Source organism: Pyrgilauda ruficollis, unplaced genomic scaffold, assembly GCF_017590135.1.
Source record: "Pyrgilauda ruficollis isolate IOZ18807 unplaced genomic scaffold, ASM1759013v1 scaffold6, whole genome shotgun sequence".
Lineage (NCBI taxonomy): Eukaryota > Metazoa > Chordata > Aves > Passeriformes > Passeridae > Pyrgilauda > Pyrgilauda ruficollis.
The window spans coordinates 3,482,619-3,507,199 of record NW_024527710.1 but is presented as its reverse complement, the minus strand read 5'-3'; the positions used below and the strand labels follow the sequence as shown (position 1 = coordinate 3,507,199).

The window sequence follows — 24,581 nt, the reverse complement described above, 5'->3', positions numbered from 1 at the left end:
GAATACTCACCCAGCTACACCACCTGACACCATATCAGTCCAGCGTTTCCCAATATTAGGGGTATGGAAGAATGCAGATAAAGTACTTTACTTCCTTCTGTGCATCATCCCATTCCAGGAAAGGAAATAATTTCTCACAGGGCTTAAGTAAGCAAAAGGTGAGGCCTACAATTAACTAGGGCCACAAATACACATGATAATTATCTCAGTGGAGGGGTAATGTTTCAGCACTAACACCTGAAAACTTGAAATTTGGTGACATATTTTCAAATCAGCCTCAGAGTGACAAACAACCCAGGGGAAAATATATAGCTACTTTGGAAAGTGTTAATGCAGATTAAATCCAGTCAATAGCAGAAGTCAGTTATTCATAAATTCTGGTTCTCAGATCTGCTCTTCCAGAAGAAAAGCACTTTAAGAATGCAACAGATGCTTTGCTTTTGAGCACACTCCAGTAGATCTCAGTGCTGCTTATATATACCTGAACGAGCAGGAGTTTGTTCAAGAGAGGGAGCCAGCCTGTCCCACATCTGTTATAACTTACCTGCTTGCAGGACTAACACCCATTTATCTCTATAAAGCTAAAACCAACCAAAAAAAACCAGGAAGAGGTAATGTGTAAGAGCAGTTAGCTCTTTTTCATCCTGTCCACAAGGACCCCAAACTAGCCATTGTGTTTAGGTAGATGTTTTTCTGTTTGATAAGCACAGACACAATTCAGATTTATAAGCAAATGTTACTGGAATGGGAGGATAGAATTGTACTTTAAATCATGACAAGTCTGATCTATTGGAGAGCTAGAATTAATAAAAAATTAATGTTTCCATTAAAAGTAATGTTTCCATTGTGTCACTGCAGGGCAAATTTTTCTTTTCAGTTCTCCTTCCAATCTGAAAATTTCTGAAATGGTTCACAGAGGTGGCACAGACACCTCCTCTAGGAAACTTACCCTTCTCCTGTCACTTCTAAAGCTTGCTCTGTCCCACAGGCAAAATCCCAGCTCCTCCACAACACCGCCTACAAGATCTCAGATCACTACATTTCCCTTCTCTACCCACTTGGGAGCATGAGGTGTCTTCACTCCTGAGCATTGCTCAGTTCCTCTCACAGGAGGAGATGTCTGCCCCTTCCAGAACACAGGAGGCAAACGGGTGCCCTCTGTATAGCTTTCCTCACACCTGCAAAAGTTGCAGCAACAGAGTATAACAGTACTTCGGCAGTGAGCTCAATGTCCACCACCCACACAGGAACATCACAAACAATTGAGGAGGACTTGGGTTTTGCTTTGAGACAATCTTTTTTATATACAAAGACTGTATAAAGTCATATTTTATTGAGCACAGTTGCTTTTTAAAAGCAGGAGGTATTTTTTTTCTCAAAATTCAAAGAGGCACTCAAATGCACTAAGCATAAACATGCTTTTAGCATTTTATTAAGCAAGCTGCCTCTACTGTCACAATGACTGGTCCTATCTCACTGTCACCTTTTCCCAGTTACTCACTAACAGTGCATGAACATGCAGATACACCCATCTACTAAAACAAAATGCAACAAAGCCTCTACCCAACTTTGGATCTGCTTAAACTGACAGTAAAGTCACAAGTTACAATAGGAACTATTTTTAAGTATTCTCAAGAAAATACAATTAAATAACAAAACTAGAAACAAAAATCACAGCAGGTCCTATACAAGTGTTCAGACGAGAGCTTAAAATAATACCTCATTTCTTTTCAGGTTACCATTTGTTTTGCACAACATTTAAATATTCTACCATGCCTCTAGGCACTGTAAGACAGTCATTCTGCAGCAAAACTTCTGTCAAAGTAGACTCTGGTGGTGGAATGCATTTAGAAATGATGGCCAGATGATGGCACAGTAAACATCCTTCTTTTGACAGGCTGTACATGTCTATTAGAAATATTCCTTGTTCCATATGCATGTGGAGGATTAAACACATACACTCCTCACACAGAACAACTACCTCCTGAAACACGTCAGCAGAGTATTTACTACCAAATCCAGAAGGAGTTTGTGATTCTTACATTGTCCCCATTAATGAGAAAAATGTCACTCTACAAAAGCTCTCTCCTTTTTTCTCTTTCTTATCAAATCCTTCAAACAGCTGATAACTAGCTTTTATAGATTGGAGAGTCAGATGGAGTTCTGAACCTATTATTTTGCTAAAACCCCAGGGGTCAACTTATCACCTGAAAACCATTTTACATGGACAATTTGACTTTCATATGGAGTGTCAGAACATACCCTAGATGGAAATCTAAAATAAATTATATGGAATAGTGCCTTCTTTGTGCTGAAATTTATTGGTCCCACACTACAATAATTTTGAAAATTGTATCCCTTAAGCTACAGTGCTGAGATATTATTAACTGCTTGAACTGAAAGAGCAGGTCTGATCGGCTGCTATAAAGTCTATGGACAGAGACTAATTTCTATTGAACCACATGCTTATCTGAAGCTGTGTTCCTCCATTGCAAGCTGCCAACTTTATTTTCTTCCAGAATACACTGCCCATCTTTTTACCATCATCCTCAGTATGCACTGTCACTTCAGCAAATCTATTCCAGGAGCTAAGAATGTGTCTAAGCTTCTGCTAATATGGTTGTCTGAGACAATCACACCCAGGAGACAGGGAGGGAGATCCATCCACTTGTACCTCTTACCTTCCTAACACAGGTTATTTTCCTCACTAAGCAAGCCTCCAGTCTCTGAAATGCATCTCTGGGAGTATCACAAGATAAGCACATCTATTTCATGGCTGACACTTTCTTTATCACTTCTGCTGCCATACTTAAGAAATAAAATTATTTGATAATGTGCTGATGCCTTGGTCAATGCACCTTTTACATCTGTTAGTACAATTTTTAGAAACCAAACTGACCTCAGAGCCTAAAATCTTTATAATTGAGAAGACACTGAACATGATAAAAGATACAGCTGCTGGGTGACTATTCTTTGAGTGGAAATTCCTAACTAGACAGAAAAATCTTCTCCAGGCATAACACATAAGACACAAGGATAGAGTTCTGGGATAACACAAGTGTATTTCCTATACCCAGGAACCTAACAAGTCTGGAATAAAACAGCTAAAATATTAGTCCACACCAGGAAAAATAGTAATAAATTGTACTGCCTCATTTTCAGTCAGATAATTTAATAGCCTTTATATACTGAAAGAAATTGCTAAAAAGCAGGTTCTGATTTGCACATCCAAGTTTCTAGATAGCACTACTTTCCTTTTTTTTTTACTAGACAATGTCAAGCTCTCCATGAGGCATTCAAAACTAATGACCATTCACTGTGGCAAATCAATCTTTCTAAGCACAGAACCTATTGCTTCCAGCAATGGCATTCAGCTCACTAAGACCTCTGCCAGCCAGGAATTTGAAATCAAGGTGTGGCAGGTCTCTTCTAAACCTTTTAATGCCTGTCTGTCCAACACCTTTCTTTTTTTTTTTTTTTAGGGTGGATCTAAGAAGCAGCAGGAGCCTCTCAGTAAGTGGACACTTGTCCCATATGAGTGGCTTGGCTGCCTGAAGAAACACCATCAAAGGTATTGGCAAAGCAGGATGCAAGAATCTGTGAAAATATACAGAGTTTAATGGCAAGGTTCACTGTATTACTTATTGTATTATACAGATTAAAGCATAAAAAAAGACTAATATTTCTGTGTCTACTTTCATTACGTCCTACCATTTATTAAAGTGACTAGAGCAAGTTAACAGCCTTTTTCTGTCTCACTCAAACAACAGGAATTCTCTCACATCACAAATTCACAGTACTGGAGATAAGGAAAAGTGTCAAGTTCAGAGTTTTCCACTTGTACTGATGAATATTCTGAGTACTTTTAAATGCTTAAACTGATGAGACAAATGTTTTGGAATCAGTTTCTCTAAATTATAGCTTAATTAGATCAAAAGAAGAAATCCATAATTTCAAAGGATAAATCCTGAATCTAGCCGCAAGTGTGATCAGGTATCAACATGCAGCAGCTTAAAACAAGTTACACAAGCTGACCTTAATATGTGTGAATATCAGTTTTCCAATGCAGAAATATGTATTTTTCAATATATTTTTCTGAGCAGAAATCATGTCATGTCATTTATATGCAAATCAGACTATATTCTGTAGCTGATTCTTCTGTGCAGAAGCCATGGGAATTATTTGCACTTAATAAAGCCTCATAAATAGGTTTTGCCTCTATGTGGGTGGGGGAACAGCAAATATATCATAGCCATTTACAGCTACAAGCATCTTCTTATTTGGAAAGTTATACGCATCCTTTAATAGGAAGTTTCACAGTTACAAAAGAAACATTGTTTCCTTTATATAAACAAAATACCCTTACAGCCTTCAAAACAAAATATTTTGCCTTATTCCCTATGCTCAGCTATCTAAAGTATAGAAATTGCCATCTAGTCCCAGTCAAAAAGACATGGTAGTTCCATGCAGTATATGTTCAACACAGGAAGAATTTACTTGTTATTATATCTAGGCAATTTTATTATATTTGAAAGGACATACACCTTCTTTAAGTGAAGTATGTCCACCCAGTATCATCTATTGCATTTCTGCAAAACGTGTTAACATTTTCACACATCACCAATTAGATGTACCCCTCAAGTCCTGGCACATGGAAATAATCCATTTTAAAAGCACAAGAAGACAGACTCGGGACCACTCAAAGCACATTCCCCAAAGTGTAGTGGGAGGTAGCACACTAAAGCAAATTGGGAAACAACTCTTCCTAACTAGTATAAACAGTCTGGACTGGGACTCCTGTTAAGAGCAGGACTGCAAGTCAACAGTAGCACATATTTTCCAGTCTCTTCACAACCAGAGGGAAGGGCAACAGTGATAAGCAGTGCCTAGAGACAGACCTACAACAAAAGGGCCCCAAGGGCCCCTGGTGCTTACAGAGGTCACTCCTTATCCCAGCCCATGTGCCCATCTGGGGCACAGGGAGACCAGGAGTTACAACACTGGGAGAAAAGTGAAGGCTTAAACTGATACAATTTAATGTCACATGGATTTCAAGAACAAATACAGAAGCATGGCTAAGCCAGGTTTATCTCAGCTGAACAGTGGCAGCCAATAAACACCTGCCCTTTTTCTATCTGATTGTTTTCAGTCAAGCTGAAATTAATCACTGAAAACACTGTATGTACCTCAGTTAATTCTCATGGAAGTCTGCCAAAAATTCAGTGTGTTACTAGCCCTCTGCAGGAAGAGAATTTTACCCTGATTAGAGCCTTCCTTTCTATTTCCTTGTTAAGCAAAGGAGCTTGGAAAAAAACCAGGCATTCACAGATCTCATTTCAGAGATACAATTAAAGATTCTGGCAGTAAAACAATTGACATGATACAACTCTTTTGCTCATCTACATGACATGCAGACAAGGTAGCATAAAGAGCTAATGCAAGACACCCTTTCTTTCAGAAGAGGTACCATTGATACTGTCACAATGATGCATTAGAATGTTATCATTTGTGCTCTGCAAAATTACTGATTCCAAATATTTTGTGTATACTGGTTTCATATGGTGACTTCTGTTCATTCTTTATCATTATTCTGACTGCCTTTAAGAGCACCAACTTTTATACATCACATAACTATCCTGTGAAGGTATATTTAAGTAAAAATACACCCAAATAACAAGAGTCCGACTTGTTGCAACTGCTCTTATTTTGACAATTAGCGTAATGTTTACCTCATGAAAATTCTTCAAATACAGGAATTAAAGCTATATAATTAAAATGTGCTCAAGACATGCACCACACAATGAAAATTATGTTACAATACATTTGCAGTATTCTGTATGCTGAAACTTACCTTATACACAAATATGTCTGGCAACATGTTTAAACACTATACTTATTTTCCCACTATTTTTGAAGATTATAGGTTTTGAGTGAATATTACATTTTCTTCAGGCACAGATATGGGTTGACCTCACTTTATATTTTGAAATCAATGTGTGTGATAGGACAAGGAAGCATATAAGGAAGTTGAAGTTAAATTAAAAGCAGGTATAAGCATGTATTTTATTATGGGGAATCACACAAGTAAGATAGTAAAATCTGACTTCTCATCACATTGAATTTTCTTTCACTACTCCATTATAGAAAACAGTATTTTTTATAATGTAAATTTTGTAGAATCATCCCCAGACTAAAGTCTGTGGCATCCTGCTGTATCCCCAAAGAATTACTTATACAATCCCATTGATTGAAATTCAAGCTATTCATTTAATACTTCAACTCTACATAGAATTAAAATAAGGATCAGTTTAGACTAACAATTTTTTAATGTACTTTAGTCTGCATTTTACTCATTGTTAGTGGCTTAGTAAAAATGTCTGATGATACCCTCTTGAATTTGTCTCTTTCAGCATTTGGTCAGCACCTGAAACAAAGCACAGCCATCTTTTGCCCTTTTATTCACCTTAGTAAAGTTAGATCCTTACATGGATAAAGGAATTCAGTGTCTCACATGCACAAGCAAGGCAATATTCAGTGAGCCTGTCTGTAAAATTACAGTACACCAGCTTCTCCACGTCACTCTCATCACAGGTAATTTGGAGAGTTCCACCAGAGAGCAATTCAGCCCACTTACAATCTAAAATATCTTCTGACAGTGTCTGCCTCTTTCTAGTGACTAGACAGGGAGTGCAGGTGAACTAGGTTTATCTCTTCCTGGATTCAATTAGACAATGGCAATTACAGCTCTCCATAGCTATGTCAACACTTACCTTCTGGGGCGTGACCTGGGGTTTTGGTCTCCTGGTCATTTACATGAAGCATCTTCTGAGACACACCACTGCATCTGCCTGGGAGCCATTTCCCATGGAAATCAGAAGGTGGTGATGTGCAGAAGATAAAATCTGCATTCTTCCATCTTACCCTGACACAGCACTGGAATGTGTACATGACTAGGATTGCTGGGCTAAATGTAGCAGTAGTACAGTAATTCTGAGTTACATCAGCTTGGAAGCTTAATTTTAAAAAATCTGACAAAAAGAGATCTGACGTACTAATAACTTTGAGATGTAATGAAATACTTGGGGTGTAGAAAAGTGAGTTAAGCTTGGGCCTGCTGGCATTTGCATAGGCAAAAACATATTGAGGGGTGAGTATTGAGGCTGCTTAGGTTAGGCCATTCTTTCATGCAGAGAAAGAGTTATATAAAGTCAAAAACCTAAGGAAACACTGGAGTCAAGGAAAATGTTATAATTACAACCTGGTAGTGGAGCAAAACATGGCTGCATTTAGTTGCACCACAAACAATGTTGAAAGAACAGACAGCTAATGTTCCACATGTGATTGTAACATTTTAATTCCTCACATTTTGAATAATTAACAGTAAAAATTAACATTCTCTTCGATTTTATGCAATATCATATATTCTACTAACTGTTGAACTTTCAAGGTTTACTATTCAAACACTAAAGCTACAAGAAAATATCCAAATCCAATGCCAGGTGCCTAAATCTCTATCAGGACACATTAATGTCCATTTTATGACCTTGGGTATGAAACTGAACAGGCAAGAGAGTTTTAGAGTATTTTTACAGACATTTAACAACTGGTTTGCTGAGAATCTGGAAACCTATCTGCTTAAGTTGCACTTTTTTATTAACACATTCATAGCACTGTCAAAAGGAGTACCTAGAATCTAAGATAATCTATCATTCTATTACTTCTATTTATAAATCTAATTATTTTACAGAATCAGCACTATGAAAAATTCAGCTTTAGAGAAACTGAAAGAAAAACTCAAGAAACATTACAACATGTTACTACAAACACTTAATCCTTTACCTTCTCTAATGGGATTTTCTGTTAGTTATAGAAGTACCCTCAAATTATGAACTATTCTTTGACACATTTCAATATTTTTCTTTATAATCCTGAAAACAGCAAGGTCAACAAAAATACTTTAATACTTGTAAAACAAGATATTATTCCTAAAATTCTATAAATTCTACAACAAAACTGTGTCTAATTTATTATATATTCTATGCAGCAATCCAGCTATTAATAAATAGGTATACAACAGAAATCAAATCCTCTTGACTGAAGCCTTCACTGTAAAATTGACGGTAAGTTCTTTCCCCAGCACTTACAACATATTTTGTTTACATGTTTTACAAAATGCCATCAAATATTCCAAGAAAGGGCTTGACATCATTGGTTTCATCATCAAGAAGAAATCTAAAGATTAAGCAAACAAACAAATTAGGTATAGCCCATCAAACCCTATGGAATCAGGAACACTATATAGAGTCAAGAGAAACCAAGATAAGCAATATAATTTTAAGTACTGTCTCTTAAGAAAAATTGTTACTATTATTGTGAAAATCAAACTTTTCAGCAATGAATATTAGAAACTAACACATTGCCTAAAAGTCTGTGTTCCATGAAGAACTAAGCACTGGAACACTGAAGAAACAGAAAAACATATGTAAGTTTTTCTTACCTAGGATCTACTTCTTTTTCCTGTTCTTTTGTGAAAATAAAAAAATCTTCTTTCCTAGTGAATTTAGAAGAGTCTGAGATTATTTCTGGGATGGAAGAACACTGTACATTTTTTTGCTCTTGAGAAGGACATGAATGTATTTTTTCTTGAAAACTGAACTGCAACACAAAAGTTTAAAAGTATGTATGATTAAACCAACTGAAACTCCCAGACTGTTGTAGAATGTAGTACTGGTATTTAATTGATATTATGGTGTTTGACAAAGACCAAGCATGTGATGAATTTAACTATATACTGGACAGAAAAACAATCAAATTGAGCAAATAGTTTTGAGATCATGCTATATACAGTAAATTCAAATCCTGTTTCTTTGTATCAGGAATATCTCTCTGAACACAGAATGATTTGGACAATTCAAAATTCATGATATCCTAATTGAGTCATAAGTCAGATATGGCAGACATATTTACATATTAAGTACTCAAATAATAGAAAATTATGTTATCAATATATTTTTACTCACCAAAGTTATATTTCTATTCCGTACAGGTAAATTCACTTTTGATGTGCTACTGACCACAGAAACATCTGAGTTCTGAATATTGGACTCATCTTGTACTGTGCATGAACTGAAAATACCAAGTTGAATAATTTCAGTATTTACAGAATGGAAAAATTATTTGCTGTTCAGTACAGAATTTTCTACTTACTTCCCTGCATACTTAAATAAAAATCAAATTAAAATAACTCAACAATTCATACCTTTTAAACATTGAAATTTCACTCACTTTTATGAGTGAACAACCTTCTATATATTTAATTACACAGATACATGTGAAATACAGACAATATTTTAAACTGAATAAAATAGTAGTAAATTATGTAAGTCTTACTCTTTTGAAATGTTATTTGTGGCTTTGCTTGTTGTATACTGGCAGAGGGGTTGACATTCATCTGGACTTTGAAGGCAGATATTTCCATGTTCTGTGAAAGAATGAAAGTTTTAAAAAGAGGGTTGAGAAGCAGCCACAACCCCTTCTAAACATTTCCAATGTTAGGATAAATAACACTTTGAAAATTATGAAAGTGTCTTAACACTTGAAATATTTCTTCTTTGGGTTTTGGGCTAATATAAAGATAAGCAGAGATATACAGTCAGTATACATTATGCAGCAGCAATTATGCAGTTGCAGGCCATCAAAAAATTTTAATTGTTTTTCAAATCTTCCTTCTATATTGGATTTGTCACATATACATATATATTTGACATTCAAGGCAGAATAAGAAACCTGTTGGTCTAGTCAATTAACCAAAAACTTCAGGCCGTTCTATTCATTGTATATTATAATAATTTATTCTCAAATAATAGCCCGTAGAATAATTTGTAGGAAAGAAAAAAGTTTGTTGAAATAACCTTACCTAATTCTCTACTGACAAAATTACTGGCAAATACCAACTTCTCATCATCAATGTCATCCCACATATCGTCTCTCAGTTCAAAGTCCACATTCAAAGCATCTGAAAAACAGTATCTGCTTTTATCTGTGGCAGAATAATATGAAGCATTAAAGACGAAAACAGTAAACACTGTAATTTTAAACATTAGCAATAACTTACTACTCTTTCCATAATTCCAAGATTGCAGTTGTTTCTGAGATACTTCTAAGGTGTTAGTATTATCTACCTGATCCACTGAAGGTGATACAAATGACAGTTTATTGCTAGACCTATTTAAAAAAAATAAATCAGTGACATGTCCGTAAAAAACTGCAGAAAGTTGTAAAATAAATTTATTCACAAAACAATTCTTAGTAATACCTTGGCAAGGCTGGCAATAAAGATTTAGGTGTAAAAACAAATTGTTTGAGATTCACATTTTCAGCTTGATTTAACATCTGCATCTAAAGAAAGCAAAATATTTTAACTTATAAGATATAAACATACTAAGAACTACTATTTTTAAACAAGTTTAATGGCACCATTAATATTGTAAGTTAGCATAATATTTAAATGTCATAAAAACTTTCTGATGTCTGTCTATTTAATGCACTCAGTTAAAAAGGATTGAATTATGTGCTTCTAGTGGAGGTAGCCAAGCACCCTGGCAAAGCCAGACTGGTTGACTCTCACCTGCATTAGCTGTAGGCTAAATAATCCTCTATGCAAATAAACAAGCAAACAAAACTGTGAGGTGGAAATAAACCCCTCCAAAACCTCAAACGTCATTCTTGCTGCAGAAAGACCTAGTTTAACACTACATTCAGAGGAATAAAGTGCAAGCCATGAAGTGTTTCAGAAGTTTAAAATTAATAGGGATGGTTTTCTTATAAACAAGTGGATCTACTTGCCAGTGAAAAAAGGACTCTTAGTAGCATGACTAATAAATACCACAGTTTGTTTCATTCAGGTCGTATTTTGCCAAAAAAGTCACAGTGCAGTACCTTCCAACAATGCCTCCGGACCTCATCAACCACAACCTATCAAATACCGTAGAAGAAAAAATATAGAGGACATGCACAAAAGTGGACCAATGGCAATGTCCCAAAGAACAGCAGAACCTCTCAAAGATTCCTGGACCTCTGTACTTCCTTACTTTTTGCACTCCACACAGAAAAGTCAAAATTGAACGTTCATATTTAGTGACAAAATTCTGTCTGCAAACAATGCCCACAAATATGTAACAGATTAAAATAAGCCTATGAAATGGCTGACTGCATTCAAGTGAACCTTTAGACGTTTTACTGGGGGTATAGATGAAACTGAGTTCCTGCTCCTTAAATCAGCTAGGTACAAAGAAAAATTTGTGTCTCCATTCATCTGTGACTTTGGAGGTACTCCAGTTTTACCTGAGAAAATGAAGTAAAATAATCTTTCTATTAGTTATAAGGGATAAATACTAATTGTTTTCAATTAGTAAAAAAACTTTGCCACTAAGCTTAATATCTTCTGTTAAAATATTCTAAAATATTTAGCATGCTAACTACAAGATCTAACACAGTACTCATATAAAAGCATAACAAGCTTGACATTTTTAAAAATCATATGCTAAGTACAAAAAGTATTATTAATCATTGTAGTGCCTATAAAAGTGCTATTGCCAAAGCTACTTATAACTGCTTTTGTGACTGCATCACAACAACTCAGGCCCGTTCTCTTGCTTGTATTGTTTCTGTTAACGTAGCCATTGGTATGATGGGAGCTGTTCTAAACTGCATTTCTCTAAAAGTTGTAGATTTAATGAAACAGAAGTTGTAGAAGTTGTAGATTTAATGAAACTCACAGCAGTCATGCCCACACACATCTTTATTTTTACAGCGGTGGTTGCATTCTCTGTTTCCATATTTCTTGTAAGCAATCTCCTGTTTAGATCTGCCTCCTAGATAAATATAATACAGAAATTCAAACAGTAATATTGGATACCAAACACCCATGATTTTTCTTACTTTCAAAATCATCAAATAATTGCAGTGTAGTACTTTACAAGTAGAAGCAGCAGAGTTGTATTTTTATTATCTTTGAGAAAGAAACAGCAGGGATAAATAAAGATCTAATTCCCTAGTGAAAGCAAAATTTAATTTTCTGTTGACTTTAGTATTAGCCAAATATTGTGATCCGACCATTTACCTGTATCTACTTTTGCTGCTGGCAAGTTTTGGGGAGAGCCATAACATGTATCAAGTGTAGATTCAGCTTTCCGCTTTTGATTTGCAACCACCTTACGTCCCTCTGGTTTTGGTGTTAAGTAGAAGGCTGTATATGCTCGCTGTATATCAAGACCAACTTGGAAAAAAAAAAAAGACAAAAATATTAAAACTGCTTTAAACTGTTTCTATACTACAATTATCTTTAGTTTGCTAAAGTGTTTAAGCAAGTAAATGTTACTCAAAGGTCATGGAAATTTTTAAAAATAATTTGCCCTTAAAGCACACTCTTGTATGACCAGATTCTTTAGGATTGAGATTAAAAACCCCAAACATTTTTTAGAATTAAAGACATAGTTACCAGAAGAATAGTTCCTTTAACCAAATGTTCTTGTATTGTGTTAAAAATACATTTATCTAATACTTTGCACAGCTGATAAAATTTTAACTTTTAAACTGTACTCCAGTCTGTGTTCAGGAGTATCAGCAGCTCTGTACTGGCAAAGGCATAAAATGACTATGTTGCTAACACTTCTCAAGTTGAAGGCCAATATTCATGAGAGACTGAGAGACACACTTTGTAAAGAGAGTAATTTTGTCTTTTATTAGGGAAATAAAATTTGCTGGAAGACCAGACAGGCTTTTAAAAAATATGAGATTTTCTTAAAGTCTGAAATAGGAACAGACTTATAAAATAAGCAGAGATTAGCAAGACCTGGTTTTAGTCTAATTTCACTGTTACCAGTTTCAGAAAAAATAACTGTTGGGCTGAGTTTTACTGAACTCAGTATAGAGTACTTTATCTACTGTACATACAGATAAAATTACAATTCTAATTTCTGTGTGGTTAGAAAACCCTTTTTTCCAGAGCCACAGGTCTAGCTATAGATATATAGATCATTCCAGGCTTGATTATTCTAATAATCTCAAAGTCAATATTTAGCATGGAAGCATCAACTACACTTCAGTTAACCTAACACACAGCACTCTTCTTTACTGGTGGGGTATGATGACAGAATTTAATGGAGCCAATTTATTTTTCAATTGTTTTTCAAAGTTTTGTGTTTCAAGGTCATAAGGTGCTCATTTGCTGCTATAGTTGAAACTGTATGGAAATTGACACTGAGGGGACCTATGTTTAAATCTGCACACGGTAAGGCACAACATCTTCAGCTGTAGAAATTTCCTTTTAATAAAGAGGACATGAATCTATATCCAACACCTCTTTACTACAATGCAAAACCTAACCATTCATAAAGACAGCTCTGCTCAGCATAAATAACCTGTCAGGCTGATACGTTATCCCTACTGAAAGTTAACTCACTTAAGGAGAAGGACAAAAGAGAATCCCAATCTGTGTCAACAGAGCAAAATACTGTCTCCTAGTAACAGTTGTGATGCTTCCCAGTTCCTTAATATGGTAGTAAATTAAATAAACAGATAAGTAACTGTGAGAGGTATGCAACCCAGTAAAATACATGTTATAGAGGTTTGTTTTCAGACCAGCTCACTTTATTATATTTTGGCTTAACAGGAAGTGTTTTAGTAATTTGTTCCAAAATCTTATGCACATTGGTTTTAATTCAAAAAATACCTTAACCTACCATAATCAGAACTAATTAAATTTATACTAATGTCTTCTGATTTAAGAGCTCTTTTAACTTCAATTTTCTTAATCCAATTTCCAGTTTTCAGGAGCACAGAATCCCTGTAATGCATCAGCAAAGTTGTTAGACAAGGACAATGAAAACACGACTGCATACTATGGTATCTGTAACCAAGTGAAAGAGCCTGTATTTGGCCCTACTTCTTTAGTTTTGCTTGGTAATTGGCCTAAGAATAACTTTTCAATAATGTATGATTTATGGCCATAAGAGGGCCAGGATCCTGTAGATCAGTTTCGATTTTGCCAAAAGTGCCAGATTTTGGCCAGAATTCTCATGAAGGTCAAGCGGTTGGGAAAGATTCCATTTCTCTTCTCCCATTTGCTCCAAGCATCTCTTAGCCAAGTGGAGAATTTAAATCCATCTCTGAGGGAAAAAAAAAGAATTTCTAAAATATAATTAAAGAAATATAGCTAACAGGAATAAGTAATAACTGGTTTATCTATCTTTTTAAAAGGTATTTTACTTGTTTTATATTTATGGGAAAATTATTATGACTTTTCCATAATATGACATTGATGTTGAACAGATATTTACACGTGCTCTCTTCACTGACAAGCACACTGGCATGTTTTGGGAGTTCCTGAATCTCGTGTAGCATTTTAAATGACAACAGTGACTAGAAAATGCTGTAGGATAAAGAATAATTTTGTACTATTAGACATCAGTAGGAAGTATTAAAAATCTGCAAGTCACAGAACAGATGAAAAGCCAACACCATATAACTATGTAAGGCAAAAAAACCTGATCATACATACATAATTTTCTGATTAAAAATGACTTGGTTGTCAGCATCTCCTATGACCAGCGTAACATAGTGGAAATCTGGCGCTGTTCTCTTTGTCTGGAGCTGCTCATAGTTTGTTAATTTGATGGTAACTAAGATTTCAGCCAGCGTGTCACTGTATTTGGGAAGCTAGGGAAAATGATACAGAAGACAGAACTGCTAAAATATGCAAAGTAGAAATTTATGGAGGGGCATGTATTCTATCTGTTGATACAAGCACAAAAACTCAACTCAAGCAATTTGAATTTGTGGTACAATTTTATTTGTTCTTCTGAGACATTGATTTTCAGTACTAACTTGGTCATAAGCTGAATATCCTAAGTTTGATTCAGTACTGAGAATCAAGGACAAATGCAAAGAGAAATATGCAAGAATAAGACTTGTTATATAGAATTTATATTTTGGCATCCCAACATTCCTCGGTAAGATATTTATAATTGTTAAATCTTCATTCTGAGAATTGAGCTACTCATCTGGTATTATGTCAAATGAAAAGTAAACTAGAACTGATTTTTATACAATAAAATTTCACACATCCATTGAGCTTTTAACTTCAAATGTGTCCTCATGTCTACCAACTTTAAGGTTACTTTTCAAATTTTGCATTTTAGAAAGCTAAAGTGTCTTTGTGCTCCATATAAAGACAAAATGCATATCAGAACCTCAAAGCTCTTGATTACACATAGAATTGTACCCTTCCTTTGAAAGGGCACCAGCTAGGTTAATGTAATAACTAACTGTTAATGTAATAACTAATGTAATAACTAACTGTTAATGTAATAACTAACCTAACCAGCTAGGTTAATGTAATAACTAATATTCCTAAGTGTGCTGTAGAAAATAAACATGCATTAATACCATTTCAGTAAGCTGTATTTGGATGTTTTGCTGTCTCTAGGGTTTTTTTAAATTCAAGATAGAAGAGACCTCTCAGACTCACATATAATGCTAGAATGCGAATATACTGGTGGGCATAAAATGCTATCAACGAGAGAGGCCAATATATTATGGGGAATGTCTGTTCCAAGGCTCTCCTTTGAGATTTAGGAGCTTCATTCTACCTGCTAAGGAAGGAGGAAGGAGGAAGGAGGTCACAGTATTGTGTGTCTTCTATCTGTGAAGACTCAGAATTTCTTTAAGTCAGTACTTGCTTTTTCATTTAATAATACCGGCATAAAAACATAAATATAAAAGAATGTACCTGTTCAATTTCAAGTTCATATTTTGGAAGGTGCAAAACAGACTCTTTTATCTGGTTTCCAAAAGGAGGATGTCTGTTTAAAATCTGCGAAGATGTAAATCCAAGGAATCAAAGTCACCTGAGTAATTATGTTAGCAACAAAAGCCCCTTTCACTCTTGGCTCTCTACTGTCAGTGATGCCCAGAATAGCAAGATTCCCAAAAGAAAATTCCAACACTTTTACATGTTGCTACTGCTTCTGTTCAGTTAACAGCCAATCAACTACCAATGACTACTCAGGTTCTATATGAGATGACTCTTCTGTGTTGCACAGGCTTTAACTAAAACAGAACAAATTACAAGGAAAAACACAAAAGGAGCCAGAAATGAGACAAATTTCCAAAGTCAAAACAGAAAAACCCAAGTAAGATTTAGAAGTCTGTTATATCTTCCAGAACACTGGAAAAACAGCTTCCATAGAAAATAAACCAAAAGCCAAAGAACCAGTCCTAGGCTAACACTTACCTTTCCTAAAACAAGAAGCGCTTTATAGATGATTTAGAAGATTTTTATTCTACTCCTATCTCAAACTTGCAATAATGGAAATTTGGGATTTTCATAACTAAGATACACTAAGAGAAACTGTAAATATATATTCCCTTATATATTTTTCCAACACTCCTAATAGAAAAGTGCATATTGTCCTTGTTTCTTTGTTTCAAACCATGTTAATGATGAAATTCTACGTATTTAAGAATCTGCTTTCCACAGCCAGCCAAATCAGTGAAATCATCATTCACATTAAATTTGCTACAACAAAACATCATACACATTTTCAAGGAAAACCAGCAGTAGCTAGACAGTGTTTTTAATTCTACTAGTTAAAATGAATAAATCACCTAAACATCTAAATTTTGCTATGATCATAGAGCAAATATATATTAACTATACTGCTTTTACTGGTAACAGTATTAATCCTCAGTATTTTCCCTATCATATTTATCTATGTACAAAAGAATAAGTTACCAATTCAAGCTCCCTTGCATTTATGTCTTCAATTTTTTTAAATGATGTCAGCCCAGCATTTACCATAGCATTTGACAATGATACACCTGTGAAAAACATGTATACAAGTTTTATGCTGTTAAAGGACAATGAATAACCTCAAACTATTCTAACAGCTGCATTACAGCAGGTAAACCCAAAGCATAAATAATTCTATGTTACATTTATGCAGCTTTCTGCCCAGCAAATCACTAAACTTATTTTCATTTAAGTATTTCAGTATTAATTAATTTCTCCATTAGTAAAGAGAAAAAGAAATGCAATACAAACAAAACATGAAAATATACAATATTTCAATGATGACAAATTTTGCATTTTCTAGAGTTAAACAGATTTTAAATCACTTTCTGCAGAAGCCAAGAAATGTGTTCCATATATATATGATAAAAAAGCATGCCATGCAGTATTCTTTGTCTCAGAATGTTTCCCCTATTCAAGAAATTATTTAATTATGTTAAAATCATGAAAACCTCAATGTTTTTGAGCAAGTTAATAATGAAATTTACTGAAAAATAAGTACTTATTATAATCTTCTACAACTCATTCCAGCCTTAGCAAAAAACTTTCCTGTGGCATGTAAGCCACAAAAGCAGAGAATTCCACGTACACTTCTATTTCTCTTCATGATTCACAGTACTTCCAGTGAGATTTAGACTTATCACAGCATATGAAAAGGCATTGAACTGACCTGGCATTACTGCCTATTATAACAACTGCAGGTAAAAAATAGCACCAAATACTTAGAATGAATACTTGGATCCTTCTCACACAGTTCTGCTAAAGAACTTGTGTAAGTTCTGCTAAACAACAAGTGTAAGAAATCTGTAAATTAAGTGGGAAAACTCTTTATATACTTTTAGGTTGCTTCTTGGAAGACATTACTGTAATCTTATAAGAAAAGACAACGCAAGAATTTAATAATTTAGAGAAAAGGAAGAAGTTTTGTCTTTTTATAGGTATTTGAACATCTTTTGGGTCTGACTCAGGGAAGACATCTTTTACCGTCTTCCTGCTCCTTTGCAGAAGCTCTGCAGTCAGAATACTGAGAACACTCACATTAATTCTGCTGCTAGAGCTGCTGTCCAGTTTCTTTATAACTGAAGCTGAAGATTAACTCTTTTATCCTATAATTCCTAAAATTACAGAAGAATTTCTGCCAGTGAAGAGAATACCAGATATAAATAAGACTTTTTCTCTTTATTTTCACCTACACTACTGAGCAAAAAGAACAAACGGGGGTGGAGCTGAAATTGATCAAGTTGTAAATGTCATAAATCCTGTATGACAACTGATCATTATCCTGTCTGTCAGAACAAGCAAACAGAAATCAAACCTACCATTCAGTGACAAGAGAGAGCATCATTATTAGACAGGAGCTGTAGAAATGCAGTAAGAATTCAACTGAAATACCAGTCTCAGTATGGCCAGGTGTCAGTCAAAGAACAGTTACTCTTATAATGGAAATACTGACTAATAAGGCATTTCAAAAATAGCACACTCAGATAAGAGTTTAAAAATTAAGGATTTCTGAATATGCTACATGGTATCAGCAAATTTCTAGGAACTTAATTCATTTAACTTCAGAAAGAAATAGAAGATTAGCAGCCATAGGCAGAGGTTTAAAAATCACATCATACTACAGGCATCAATTCAGTGTTTGATTCAGGAAAAGGGTGAACTGTCAGAAGAATGTTCAAAAGAAGCTTCTGAGGGGAACAAATGACACTGTGGAAGTTAGCAGTTCTTTGTAACATACTCTGCAAGAGCTATGACAGCATAAGAAAAACGTACCCAAAGAAAGGAAAATTGGACAGAGATGTCTGTATATACACCTCTTATTAAAAAACTAAACGTGACTTTATTCTACTGAATATAGTGTACAGGGAAGGATTTGTCTACACTGCAAGTGCCATATTTATCCCACTCATCCTAACTCTACAGAAATGCTGAACACGAGGCAGATTCCTCAGATGACTGTGTCGACATTGCCACAGGTGTGGGATAGTGGAAATGTGTTCCCAGCACTGTGCACTGTGCTGTGCACAGGCTAACAAGCCCTGCCCTTGCTTTGAATCCACATGAATGAAGCATTACAGCCTCTGCCCTTGAGCAGGCAAGCCTGTAAGGTACTGGACCTGATGGACCTCTGGGTTTAGCCATTCTCTAATTTGCAGATCTCTGTGCTACACTGCTTAGCGCAGACCTGATGTGTCTCTAAAGAAGAAATACAGAGAATACTGCAGTGAATTTTGAAAGCATGAAGGTATGATAAGACCAGACATCAAAGCAGGAAGATACACTACTACCTCAAACAAGTATGACTACATTTTTATAAAACAGAAGACTCAAAAATTTCTGAACTCCTTTTCAAATAATTATGACAAGCCTGTACTTCCAGCCAGAAGTTCATTCAATAACAGGATACAGTGAAAGGAAGATCATTAGAAACTTCTGATCATCATGTGTATAAGAACCTCATGCATAATAAATTGATTTCTATTTCATGATTCCTATCCTTTTCAATGTGAATTAAAAGGTTTTAATGCATACAAGTAAGAGGACCTACAGCAGCAGCTGCCTGGAAAGCAAGCTAGTCCCTAGCCAGGGACACACAACCACATCAATGTGGAATATGCCTGGGATACTGAGAGGAACATTAAGGAATAAGAACAATTCTGAAATACTATGAAAGCCTTAAGAAAATTACAAAATAGCTTACTTTAGTTATGGCAGAGTCTTCTGACAACTGTGGTTCTCAATTGTGGCAAATAAGTAATCAGCAGGCTAATTCAATTATGTATGTAGATACCACAGAAATCAGCAGGCTAATTATGAGTTTTGACTCTGTCAAGATTACACTTTTATAATTTTTAACTGGTACCTACCAATTTTTTCCAGTTGTTTAGACACATGAAGTGAATTTTCCCAAAGTCTGCACCTGAAACACTTTGCTAAAATCAAAGAGTTTAATAAAGCAGGGAAGTTGTTCTTAGATGATGCCAGAAAGTCAGATAGCCCTGTAAAAAGAAGATTGACTTATGTTAATAAACTAAAATGTAGCTTATTAGGACATATACAAAAAAAAAAAATTAAATTTTACCATACATCTAGTAACTCTCAAGCCATTTCTAAATATTCTGCCAGTATCTTGTGTCAAAGTGAAGTCTTGAATAGGAATACATCCCAGCTGAGCCTGAATGAGACTGGAAAAACAATGGGTTTGTAAACAAAGAGCAATATAAAAGTTTTTAATGGGAAAAAAAAAATCAGAATAGAAACAACAAAATACAAGATCTGGTCCTCTGCAAAATGACACAAAATTTACCAGGGACTTCAACAGCCATAAAATGGAAGGTTTTCAATAAAAAATAGAAAGGCAATATAATATTTACCAGTTTACTTTCATTTCTCTTGTTTTTATCTTCCCCTCCATTGGAAACCTATGCATAAAAACATACATATTTTCTACAATTCATTTTATTTATTGTTAAAAAGGTACTTTCAATTTTCAATGTATTTTTAAATACCTGATAGTTATTTTGTCTTTGTCTTTATTCAAAGTGTTCAATATTTTCTTTTCACTTGTTCTTAACTTCACATCCACAAATTCTGTGCAGTTAGAGATCATTGTAATCTGTAATAATTAAAGTTTTTTAGTAATTGTTTTAATGTACCATTTTTCTATCACTTCTAACTTTTTTTTTAAAAAAGAACACTTAAAAAAATTATTGTCTCAACAGTATGACCATGAAGACACAATCCAGACACATCCATTTTTAATACTGACCAACTTGCTTTTCTCTTCCTATAAAGGCTATTAATGAAAGGGGAAAATTTTTCTTTCAGCTTTTAGATTCCTATTTCAGTTGAGGTTATCTAAAATCAACCACACACTTGGTAACACTTTATACAAGGCAAATACAAAGAGTTTTTTCTGTTATGTATTTCACCTTGCTTTCTTCACACTTTAACAACAGATTGTCACAGGAGAACAAGTGTTCCATTTTTTTCACAGCAAATCTGTTTTACCATAGTATTTGCTTGAAAACAAAATGTCTTGTGTTTCAGATAACAACTTGTTAGCTGAAAGAGGAAAGTTACTTAAAACAGAAAGACAACTCCCTTAAAAGTAAAACCTGCTCTTGATGCAGCTGTTTTTCGCAACAAATAAAACCTACTAAAGCAGAAAACATTAAGGCTTTTAATACATAAACAGAACAGCTTCAGCAACTTTGCATCTTCATAAGCAAGGTTAGTGAAGGGAGAATGAGATCTTTTGACTTCCAACACTAAGTACAAAGTCTCAAAAATACTCCATATAGAATTTAATTAGATATATTCTCTAAAACTTTATATAAACAAAGCCTGAGCTCTTGAAAATAAATAACACCTTACGCTTCTTTTCTTAGACTGTTTAAAAACAATTGAACATGTGTAATTTTTTTTAAAAAGTCATATTACCAATTCATTTAGTGTCTCAGTTCCCTTAATTGTGAAAAACTGCTTCACTGTATCAAATGCAATGTAATACCATGCCATTAATCTTCCAGTGTCTGTAAAAGAAGCATATACCTTAAAAAAATAAGTATGTCAAGTATATTTTAGTGGCTTAGAGTTCTTTAAGCCACAAAATTAAGTTAATTTTCTTATTACTGGGCTCTGTGAGATTTACCCCCACTACTCAGTATGTTACTGCCCCCAGCTGTGTGATGGACATGCCTGACCCGATCACAGAGTGGCAGAAAGAGCCACGTGCCAGTGGCAATTCTCTCCAACGGAGATTAAGTCCCACTAACACACCAGGCAGCGAACTGTGGTTGCTAAGAAGCCAAACACCTCTAGCAGAGGACTGTAGAGAAGAGCAGGTATTGATAAAACCTGTCCTTCAGTGCCACAACCATCCTGTCACAGTGTTCTGCAATCTGCAACAGATTTTCAGAAACAAGAGAAGATCTATTCATGAAACAAGAGAATGAACATCCCTGACTTGGTCAAGAAACTTGTCCATATATTCTACTCAAACAATCCCTCAGATTTTACTCTCTACTACATTTATGTACTCTTATTAATGGGTCACAACGGTAGTTGAGACCCTTCCTAGTTCACTACTATCTCTCCATCACTTCTGAAAATTAGTTTATTTGAAACAAGTGTCACCTGTTGGTTTGAAATTATTTGCTTCATCCATCCTGATCAAATCAAAAGATGATAAATCATTTAAGTTCTTCAGACACAGTTCTGTCAAAAATTTGAAAAATGTTTTCTGCATGTACTAAAAATACCTTATCCATGTACAAACCACAAACATCATCATCAAATGGTATGAATGTATGCCCAAGTAATTCCACTGAACAAAAGTAAAGGTTTTGGAATCCTGCTATTAAAGTTGGTGGTTAACTTCTCTCTGGGGAAACTCACGGAAAGATAATTGATAAGGACAAGCCAACCGTTTTTCAGTAAGGCAAAAGTTGCAAAGGAAAACAAACTAGACCCTGGAATGTAGGTTGCCATATTCAATTTTGAATGACAGATCAGAGAGCCCACAAGCACTTATACAAAAGACTTCTGCACTTCTGTTAACAGAGTTAACACCAAAATGGTTCAAATTTCAAATACCCACAAATATTCATGAATCCTTCATTAGAAATTTTCATACTGTATCAAGTGCATTTATATTTATTTACCTAAACCCGTTGTGTCAGGTATCTGCATAAGAATGACCAAAGTGCTTTTGTTCTCTCTTTTTCAAGACTAAGGCAATATTCAGAATTTAAAAGTCAGTTAGAACAGCACTCAAAGAGATAATTCCCCTAGCAATCATTCACTTTACATGTGAAATATATGAACACATTATATACATTACTACAAATTATTTCATGTTGCAGGGAAGATGATCTAGTTTTAACATCAGAACTGCAAGGAAATATAATCCACACCAAAAAAAGCATTAATTGAATTATTCTAGCACTATCTGTAAATTTTAAACCATGCCTTCTCCCATAAAGGTTTATTTAGGTAGTATCACATTTCATTCCCTCTATTCCTTTCAACCTACATGGCAAGAATAGAAAACTCCTGATGTAAAAGACAGGAAAAGATAGAAAACTACTGAAAAAGGCATATTTTCTTACTAATAAGTACTGTTTTCACTGTCTGCAAGTCAGAGTCAATGTCTCTCACATTTGGGAACTTCAAGTGGTAGCAAATATGCTGAGTGCCTGAAGGCCCTTGAAACCCTTACACAATGAACAGCCGCAGCATCATTCCACCAAGCCCAAAACCAATCACAAATGTTTCCTACAAGTAATGTCAAAAATGTGTAAGTGGAGTCCAAGTACAAGCTCTACAAATTTCTGGGCATTTTATCTGTCCATGTTTTCATGGACCAGACCCTCCTCCAGATATTTTAAATCCAGATGGTCTGGATGGACATGAGGACTTTCACTGAAGAAAAAAAAATCGTATTTGTAGATTTGTATGCTATTTCTGTATTTAAAGTTAATAGGCACCAATTCCCAAATGATTTTGTGAGCTGTATATTTTCTAATGGAACTGCAAATAACTAAAATGCAGTACTTTAAAAAAAAAAACAAACTGGGTTTAATAACTGGGTTCTATTCAAGTCTTAGCAAAAAAAAATAGCCTCTTAAACTCATGCAATTTTAAATTGTTTCTGGAGAAGGCAAAGATGTTTACATTTTATATCCTTTGTTTTCAAGGCTAAATTTATGAATGGAAGACAACATTTTCTGCAAAGGACTTTTTTGAAAGTATAGTAACAAATTAATGAAAGCAAGTGAGATCAATCAAAGGAAAATTAGGAAGAATGACAAACAATCAAAATTAAAGTATTCTGCTCCATATTTCTGAGCATATATATGGAGATGAGGTATGTAAGGCATTAAATGATTTTCATCTATACAAGAAAAATTTTTCTACCAGTTAAAAAAGACACCAATAGTATTTCAAAAATATTAATAACAAAATAAAATTAATAACATACAGTAGACTTCATTTGTTCTGCAAATAGATCTATTGAAATTAATGGATATAGATAATAAACATGGGTGAACCCACCCTAAATTGTAACATTTTACTGAAAAAAGCTAACAAGCCACTTACCTTGTAATTTTGCTTCAATTCCAACTTTATCTAATCCAGATGAAAAACCTTCATGGCAAAGACAAAAGTTGTTTTAACCTAGTACTATCACATGCTTCATCCTCAACATCAATACCCATTAAACTGATTTGCTGATTGTTAGGAAGCAGACAAATAGCCCAAAGTGTAAAATGTGGAAATATTTATTATGCTGCAAACAAGTCAGAAGTCTTACAGGGTGCAATTATCTAAGTATCAGTAAGAGGCTGCTAGAACAGATGCGCAAAGGTAAAAGCTGCAGACATTGCTCCATGTAAAATACCAGAGTCCTAAAAGTTTCAGAAATGTCAGTGAAAACTTCCTGGTACATGTTTGCTTATTTTAGAATATAGGAAGCCACCTAAATTGTAACCTCCATTCAAGTACTAGATGTGCTATGTTCCAGCTACAAATCCTTATAAAAAATTGTCTCCAGCAATTAGCCAATGACTTCAAAATCAGGCATAGAGCAAGTGGGCAGGAACAAAGATATGGTCAGAGCTGGGGACTGGGATAATGTTCTGGACAAGACAAACTGAAGACACTGGAATTAAGATAACTAGAATTTTATTCTAGAAAAAACTATGAAATACTAGACTATTATTTT

The 24,581-nt window shown here is 34.7% G+C and overlaps 1 protein-coding gene across 1 annotated transcript in view; it reads right to left on the bottom strand.

Moving 5' to 3' along the window:
* Positions 1-7,338: 7,338 nt before the first annotated feature.
* Positions 7,339-24,581, bottom strand: part of HFM1 (helicase for meiosis 1) — a 35,246-nt gene continuing 18,003 nt past the window's right edge. The window contains exons 20-40 of the mRNA XM_041483218.1: positions 23,957-24,004; positions 21,992-22,072; positions 21,296-21,387; positions 20,362-20,468; positions 20,227-20,274; positions 19,940-20,037; positions 19,720-19,851; positions 16,796-16,881; positions 15,791-15,874; positions 14,561-14,718; positions 13,743-13,846; positions 12,122-12,277; positions 11,778-11,873; positions 11,225-11,343; positions 10,316-10,398; positions 10,115-10,224; positions 9,917-10,039; positions 9,391-9,481; positions 9,021-9,126; positions 8,498-8,655; positions 7,339-8,232 (exon numbers count right to left, since the gene is read on the bottom strand). Coding sequence (XP_041339152.1) covers positions 8,166-8,232; positions 8,498-8,655; positions 9,021-9,126; positions 9,391-9,481; positions 9,917-10,039; positions 10,115-10,224; positions 10,316-10,398; positions 11,225-11,343; positions 11,778-11,873; positions 12,122-12,277; positions 13,743-13,846; positions 14,561-14,718; positions 15,791-15,874; positions 16,796-16,881; positions 19,720-19,851; positions 19,940-20,037; positions 20,227-20,274; positions 20,362-20,468; positions 21,296-21,387; positions 21,992-22,072; positions 23,957-24,004 — 2,147 coding nt within the window. The 3' untranslated portion in view covers positions 7,339-8,165. The remainder of the gene's footprint in view (positions 8,233-8,497; positions 8,656-9,020; positions 9,127-9,390; positions 9,482-9,916; positions 10,040-10,114; positions 10,225-10,315; positions 10,399-11,224; positions 11,344-11,777; positions 11,874-12,121; positions 12,278-13,742; positions 13,847-14,560; positions 14,719-15,790; positions 15,875-16,795; positions 16,882-19,719; positions 19,852-19,939; positions 20,038-20,226; positions 20,275-20,361; positions 20,469-21,295; positions 21,388-21,991; positions 22,073-23,956; positions 24,005-24,581) is intronic.